The 8772-nt window shown below is 43.5% G+C and overlaps 1 protein-coding gene across 1 annotated transcript; it reads right to left on the reverse strand.

The window, feature by feature from the left end:
* On the reverse strand, window positions 807-3941 carry LOC109727358 (protein ALP1-like). Its single transcript, XM_020257458.1, has 3 exons — window positions 3907-3941; window positions 2343-3268; window positions 807-1209 (listed from the first exon to the last, which is right to left on the reverse strand). Exons 1-2 carry the CDS (start codon window positions 3939-3941, stop codon window positions 2425-2427), a joined length of 879 nt encoding a protein of 292 aa, XP_020113047.1. The 3' UTR covers window positions 807-1209; window positions 2343-2424.

Raw genomic sequence — 8772 nt, forward strand, 5'->3', positions numbered from 1 at the left:
AGTAACAATTTTCTATCATCAAAATAACAAATAAATACCTCAAATCTGATTCGAATAAAATGGGTACATGAGCAAAATAAATAGGCCTGCTGTCTTTCCTCCTGGGCAATTTGTAACTTGTGGCAGTGCTCTAGATTTTCTCTTAATAGAAATATTGGAGATTGTTACTGTGCAACCTGAGAAAGGAAAGTCGGAAAATGCTTAGAAAAAAGTTAGGAAAGTATCAATGATACCCAACTAGTAGGCATCTAAAGGGCTGTTTTGTTGCATGCATTTCCAACTGCAATGCAGTTGGAAATGCATGCATTTATTAAATCTTGGTTTGGTTTGGTTTAGTGTAGTTAGACTCTGCAGTTGCATCTGCACGAGAAGACCCAACTGCAGCAGTTGAGCCGAAATCGGTTCATCCATTAAAAAAATAAATAAAGTGATTTTTTTTTTCATACGCATGTTTTTTTACTTTTGTTTTTCAAAAATACCTATTTATAAAACCTGCTAGGATTTTAATAATGTTTGTTAGGATACAATAAAATTTTTTAATACGCTTCTTTTTTTAATTTTTTTTTCAAGAATACCTAATCACGAAATCTACTAGGATTTAATAATGTATGATAAGGTTCAATAATTTTTTTTTTTTCATACGCTGCATTTTTTTCCAATTTGCTAGTTCAATAATACCTTAATTTTTTTTTGACTAAATTTATAATGTATTTGTATTTAAAATTCATTAAATTCATATATAATTTTATAATATATAAATTATATATAGATATAAAAGTTTTAATCAATAATTAAAAGATCTCATAATTATGCTATGTTCAGAAGAGGTAATCTCATATTTCTATCTAAAAATTGACAAAGTTTACAAATAGAAATCTCAACTGCAGCCTACCAAACAAAAGAAATGTAACTGCAGCAGTAGCAACTGAATAAAGCCAAACAGACAAGGTAAAATTATTACTGTAATATTTGTAACTGTATGTATTTTCAACTATTTTTATAATAGAATCCAACCAAACGGTCCCTAACAGTAGTTCGTACCATGGGGTAGGAAATTTGTCGTTCATGAATCCAATGAGAATGAATAGGAACATCAAACCTCAGGAACAAGAATCCGTTAGCCCTTTGTGCCCTCCACACCCGAGTTGCACGGCGGAAATTCACCATTTCAAATATAAATTAGAGCATTCACAAAATGCTACGACAGCCCTTATAAAGAAAATAGTAGATAAGTGAAAGTAAAAAGATTCAAAATCAATTGACTCAGGAAACTAGAACATGAACTAAGAAAAGATAATATTGTAGTTGGTGTTACCAAACCCTACATTACAGTATGTCATATAGCAATCAAAGTGCCAACAAAATATGGCCGAGCAACTCATTTCTTCTCTTCTTTTATTGCGATGTGGATGCAAAATAAAAAGTTACTTCACTAGCATCTTGACAACAGCACGAATTCAATTAGAATAGAGAAATATTTGTACATTCAAATATGGGACATAAATCTTACATACAACCCATCCAAAAGATTTATACAATTCTTTAAGCCTCCGTTTGGTTCGGGATTAAGAAAAAATTAGTTATTCCAGGAATAGAGTTAAATTCAGGATTAAAATGAGATTAAAATTTTTTTGTGTTTGATTGGGGATTGGAGTTAGTCTAGAATAATAAAAAATAGTGTTTGGTTGGAATAGGTGGGATAAAAAGATAATGATTGATAAAAAAGAATAATGATTGGTTTGAATAGGTGGGATAAGAAAATAATGATTGATAAAAAAGGATAATAATTGATTGGAGTAGATGGAATAAGAAAGATAATGATTAATAAAAATAATAAAATTACTAAAATAACCTCATTATAATCATTTAAAATAAATATTTTATTTATGGTTTTAAATATTCTATGCTTTGCGAGACGTGCGGGGAGGNGGGGTGGGGTTTACTACCCCACCCCTAAATGCTTGCGTTTGGGGATTAAATGGGGGTTAAGGGGTTATTCCACCCCTTAACCCCCCACGAAACGCAAGCTAAAACTTTTGAGTATTAAAAAAATAAAAGTGCTGATTAGATTAATTTGAAAATTTGGACATCATATGATGCGAAATTTACACCCACCAATATTTGGGTGTACGGCACATTAGAATATGCTGGCCAAAAGAACTTGGCAGTAGTGAATAAAAGCTAAGAAGATGTGGGACTAATTTGCAGAAATGAATATTACACGCTAGCTAGCGGCTGCAATTGAATTTCAATTTCAATTTCAATTTCAATTTCCTTCTCGGCTGAATAATAAAAAATAAAAAGTAAATGGGAAAGAAGATTCAATTCTTCAAACTAGGTACCTGGCAGATTCAGCACTGTACTGTACGAAAATTCAAACAAAAGAATCGAGAAGAATCGTCAAAACTCCGTCAGGCACGCACTCTAGCGCGAACCAGCTACTGCACTTGCGCTCACTGCTAAGGTTCTCCGCAGCAGTAACGCCTTGCTCCTCTCTGCATCAAAATCATCCATTTCAGTATCAGCAATACAGCAGCGCTCCTCTGATCCATGCTCAGGCTCATCATCGCCAGCATCCGAGAGGGCCGAATAGTCGTCTCTCATCAGCAGCACATTGTGGAGGATCGCGCACGTGCCGATGCACGCCGCGGCCACCTTGGGGTTCTCTTCCTCCGCTAGGTGGCTGAGTACGCCCCAGTTCCTGAGGCTGGCGAGCACCCTGCGCACCGGACGACACAGGGACCGGTGCACCGCATTGAAGCCCTCCTCGTCGGACCCGCGCTCAGCACTGGCAAACGGAACCATCAGCCACGGAAGCAGAGGGTACGGGCCGTCTCCGACCAAGTACTGGGTTGAGCCCAGAAGGCGCCCGCCCTGTAAATCTTTGCAGAGAGAAGAGCGCCTTAGAACAGCAAAATCGGTGCGGTCGCCGCGGAACCCGGCGGCGATGCTGAGAATGCGAGCGGAGGCATCGGCCACGATCTGGGCGGCGACCGTGCCGGTCGGGGCGTCGAAGCGCGCGCAGGACAAGGCGCCGCAGCAGCCGGGGAGGCCGGGGTGGGGGTGGGGCCCGACGCCGCTGAGGGAGCGGAAGGCGGCGGAGATGGGGAGGAGGTCGGGAGGGGACGAAGGGAAGGCGAGGTAGAACCGGAAGTTGGTGCAGAGGACTCGGCAGAGGCGCTTAGTGAAGAAGCGGGCGGCGCGCTCCGTGACGCCGAAGCGGCGGGCTAGGTCGGGGTAGGGGGAGCCGGAGGCCAGGCGGGCGAGNCTTCGGCACCGGCGGAGGCACGGGATCGCGGCAAGGGTGTCGCGTAGCTAGCCGGGAGAGTTTCTTTTGCGCTAGGTGGTCGCTTCTTCTCCATTTTATATTTTGAGAGAGAGCGTGAGGCTTTTGGTTTCCATGTATAGAGAGACCACCTGTGTACCTACTTTTAGCACTTGTTATGGAATCCCTACTGTACTTACTTTATGTTTTATTTGGTGGATTTACAGTTTTAACTTTATCCCTTGTTGTAGCAATTAGACATTTACTATGCTCTGATACTCCTAGATGTATTGTATTATTGCTTTTATTATTGTTGTTTTTTTAGACGCCTTATATGTTGTAGACATATGGCGGGTCTGGGCACGCGCCGGGCGGGCTTCCGCTGGGTCCCGGGGCGTGACAGTACCGGTACGCGTTGATGGCTGTACCGGTACAGCCATCGGCCCTGGCAGCCAGTGTGCCAACCCGAGGCTCGGGTTGGTCTGGTTCGTGGGATGTGTACCGGTACACAAACCCGTGTACCGGTACGCAGTGCAGTTTGGGCTATTTCGTGGAGGGGTGTTTTTACAATTGTTGCAACCTCTTTAAATATCACCCCAGCCCCCATAGCTGCTCTTTTTTAGCCCTAACCAGTGGAGAACAAGGTGAGACTCTTCCCCTTTGATTTCTTCTCCATTTTTGGTGGATTTCGGTTGGTTTTGATCTCTCATCTCTTCTCCACCTTGCTTTTTGTTTGTTTCCTCCATTGTTGATGACTTGGAGCTTGGAGAGGAGCTTGTTTGAGAGGAGATCTTCAACTCCACTTGGCTTGGAGCTTGGTTTTACGCATCTTGTGAGGTTAGTATACTTAATCTCCCTTTTGGATCAAGTTTTGTAGTTTCTACTTGTTGGAAATCCTAGATTTTGGATTTTAGGGTTAGAAATGGGGATTTTGGATTTGTAGCTCCTAGAATCAAATTGATTGGTTTAGAACTTTGATTTAGGTTGGATTTGAAGGACTCTAGCTCCCTTTTGGAGATCGAAAGAGATTCCTTCGCGTACGGTGAGTTTTCTCCACCTTAGCTTGGATAACATAATGTTTGAGCTTAGCTTTGTTCGTAAGGTTCGTTTAACTCTTGGTTCTACACCTCTAGGGTGCTAGAAGACTAGTGGACACCTTCGTCGGAGCAAACGAAGGAGTTGCGAGACTTTGGTGGGTTTGGCTTCATTGAAATGGGAGGAAATGCCTCCTATATGGTTAAATATTTTTGTATACTATAAATACATGCATATTCATGCTAAATGGAATTTATGTGAATTTTAGAGCGCTTAAAACCCCTCTGTTAAGCATCATGATAAAGATTGACTCTATGTTGTAGAGAGAAGCATATGCATTGTTAGTATGCATGAGTTTAATGTTTTAATGAATGATGTAAGATCATGTTTCTTGTGTTGAAAATGATTAGAATGACAAGCTTTTAGACTTATTATTTATATTGGGACATAGTAAGCAAAAGTGTCATAAAGGGGCACTTGAACTAGAAAATCGTTGAACTACAACTTAGAGACATGATGATAGACCACTGGAAATCTGCTATATTCCATGTTTTAGACATAATGACTTAGAGATAGGCCATTGAGACAGTTACTATATTCCGTGTTTTAGACACAATGACTTCGAGGCATGCCTTTGGGACATGTGCTGTGTTCTGGGTTTTAGATCCGATGAAACAGTGATGAACCAGTGGGACCTGAGACGGACTTATTCGCTTGCATGCCATTGTGCTCATTCGCACGTACTTGTGAGGGTCGCTCCCTACAAGTCGGCACTCCGGAGATAGCCATCGCGACATATGCTCGCCCGTGCGGGATTGGGCGCCAAAATGGGATGCCGTGGGAGAGGCTCATTCCTAGAGGTGGGATGTTGACTACCACGGGGCCATTGTTGGCACGACGCAGGCCGGACTACCTACGGGTAGCTTCCACAAGATTAGGTTACTGGTGACATATTGTACCTCTTGGACATTAACTAGAATAGTAAACAATGACATCTTTACTATTTACATTGTGGACATTGGGTTAGTTGCATACTTATGCATTTACATGTTGGATACTCTTGTGCACATGCTTGTAGTAGTTACTTTCTTACTTATGCAAATTCCTGCTAAGTAGAGATTATGTGATAGTTTATTACTTATGCAAATCCATGCTAAGTAGAGATCATGTGGTAGATTATTACTGATGAAAGTAGTGACTTCATGCTATATTGAGCTTCCATTTCAGCGAGTTATTTGTTCATATTATTCTTACTTGCCTTACTTACCTTACTTGCTTAGTTTTGGGCCTAGTGGTGCATTTCACTGAAGTCAGTAATTGCCCACTGGGAACTATTATTTAATACTTCTCACGCCCTCTGTTTTATGTTTTTCTTTCAGAGCCCTCTGCACCGGCGGAGGCACAGGACCGCGGCAAGGGGATCGCTAGCTAGATAGCGAGGATTCACTTTTACTCTTAGGTGGTTTTTCCTCTTTTTATGTTTTGGGTGAGCGAGGGATTTTGTTTACCATATATAGAGACCACCTATGTACTCTGTTGGCACTTGTATTTGGATCTTGGTTTTACTACTTTATGGTTTATTAGTGCTTTTAGCTCTCTACTCTTCACTTTGCTTTAGTCTCTAGATAATGTATATTGCTCTGATACTTCTAGATGTTTTCTTCTATTGTCTCTTTTATCGTTTTGTTTTAGACGCCTTATATGTTTTAGACGTATGGTGGGTCTGGACACGCGCCGGGCGGGCTTCCGCTATGCCCCGGGGCATGACAATCTCGCGAGCCAAGATCTTCACGGGTTGCTCCTCGAAGCTCAAGTCCTCCCGCAACTCTAAAGGTGTAGCATCCAACACGTGAGTCGTGTCGAAGATGTACTTGCAAGGACCAATACATGAAAGACGTTGTGCACGCCCGATAGGTTCGGTGGTAGAGCAAGTCGATACGCTACCGGACCTACACGCTCCAAAACCTCATACGGTCCAATGAAACGAGGGCTCAACTTACCCCGCATTTCGAATCTCTTGATCCCTCTAGTCGGCGAGACCTTCAAGAAAACATGGTCTCCAACTTGGAACTCCAAGTCTCGCTGTCGTCGGTCGGCGTAGCTCCTCTGTCTACTCTGCACTGTTAAAAGTCGCTCCTGAGCAATTCGAACTTTATCCTCAGCTTCCTGGAGCACATCTGGTCCCAAAGCCAATCTGTCGCCAATTTCACTCCAATGAAGTGGCGATTTACACTTCCGTCCATAAAGTGCTTCGAACGGTGCCATCTTGATGCTTGCTTGATAACTATTGTTATAAGCAAACTCCGCCATAGGTAGATGCTGCGACCATCTTCCCTGGAAGTCTATCACACATGCTCGGAGCATATCCTCTAAAGTCTGTATGGTGCGCTCCGACTGCCCATCACTCTAAGGGTGGAAAGTAGTGCTAAAATCCAGTCGAGTGCCTGGGGCGACCTGTAGACTCCTCCAAAAGTGAGACACAAACCGGATGTCTCGATCTGATAGAATCGACGTGGGCACTCCGTGAAGTCGCACAATCTCATCAAGGTACACTTGTGCGAGCTTCTCCCCAGTCCAAGTAGTATGAATAGGTATGAAGTGCGCCGACTTCGTCAACCTATCCACGATCACCCAAATAGCATCATGCCCGGCCTGAGAGCGAGGCAATCCAGTCACGAAATCCATGGTGATCTTCTCCCACTTCCACACGGGAATAGGCAAACTCTGATGTTTTCCCGCGGGAACTCGATGCTCGGCCTTTACTTGTTGGCAAGTTAGACAACGAGTTACAAACTCGCCAACATCCTTTTTCATCCCGGGCCACTAATAAAGCAACTTTAAATTCTTATACATCTTGGTGCCTCTTGGATGTATAACGTAGGGCTCTCGATGCACTTCTTGAAGAATGTCCTCTTTAATTCCTGAATCCGCCGGTACACAAATCCGTCCACAGAAACGCATCAATCCTTAGTCATCCACAAGAAAATCGCTGGTGCAACTATCAACCATTTTACCTTTAATCTTTTGCAACTCCACATCGGAAGCTTACTTTTCTTTAATTCAATCTAAAAGTGTAGGTTGCACCACCAACGTCATCAACCTCAAAGGCGTGTCAGGAGTCACCACCTCCAACTCTAACCGCTTCATCTGCTCGATCAACTGCGGTTGAGTAACAACATGCATCGTTAAGTTTTCCGTTGATTTCCTACTTAGCGCATCCGCCACCACGTTAGCCTTGCCCGGGTGGTATAGAATCGTCAGGTCGTAATCCTTGAGCAGCTCCAACCATCTGCGCTATCTCAGGTTCAACTCTTTCTGAGTGAATAAGTACTTCAAACTCTTGTGATCCGTGTATACTTCACACCGCTCGTCATACAAGTAGTGGCGCCATAATTTCAAGGCGAAGACTACGGCCGCCAATTCCAAATCATGCGTCGGATAGTTCTTTTCATAATCCTTTAGTTGGCGCGAAACATACGCGATCACTTTGCCATCCTGCATCAACACACAACCCGATCTATTAAGTGAAGCATCACTATAAACCACATACCCTGCTCCAGCCATCGGCAGGGTTAGGATCAGGGCGGTCGTCAATCTTTGCTTCAACTCTTGGAAGCTTCTCTCGCATGCATCATTCCAAATGAACTTGACTCCTTTTTGCGTGAGTCTCGTGAGGGGAGTAGATAACTTAGCAAACCCCGCGACAAATCTACGGTAGTACCCGGCCAATCCAAGAAAACTCCGAATCTCCGTGACGCTCGTCGGTCTCGGTCAATCCCTAATAGCCTCAATCTTCTTGGGATCCACCGCAATACCTGATCCCGAAATCAGATGCCCAAGGAAAGCTACCTCTCGAAGCCAAAATTTATACTTTTTCAGCTTTGCAAAAAGCTCCTTTTCCCGAAGTACTTGAAGTACAAGTCTCAAATGTTCCTCGTGATCTGCATCACTCCGGGAATAAACCAAAATGTCGTCGATGAACACCACGACAAATCTGTCCAGGTAAGCCTTAAAAATACGGTTCATCAGATCCATAAAAGCTGCCGGGGCGTTCGTAAGCCCGAACGGCATCACTGTGAACTCATAATGTCCATACCGTGTTCTAAAAGCCGTCCTCGATACATCCTCGGGTTTAATCTTTAACTGGTGATATCCCGTCTGCAAATCGATCTTGGAATACACACACGATCCCTGAAGCTGATCAAACAAGCCGTCGATCCTCGGCAACGGATACTTGTTGTTGATTGTGACTTTATTAAGTTCACGATAATCCACACATAGGCGAAGTGATCCGTCCTTTTTCATGACGAACAAAATTGGCGCTCCCCACGGTGAGACGCTCGGTCGAATTAAGCCCTTGTCCAACAGATCCTGTAGCTGTGCCCTCAGCTCCTTCAGCTCCGCCGGTGCCATCCTATGGGGTGCCTTCGAGATTGGGGTAGTCTCAGGGACGAGATCTACCACAAACTCGA

Source organism: Ananas comosus, linkage group 2 (genome assembly GCF_001540865.1).
Source record: "Ananas comosus cultivar F153 linkage group 2, ASM154086v1, whole genome shotgun sequence".
Classification (NCBI taxonomy): Eukaryota; Viridiplantae; Streptophyta; class Magnoliopsida; order Poales; family Bromeliaceae; genus Ananas; species Ananas comosus.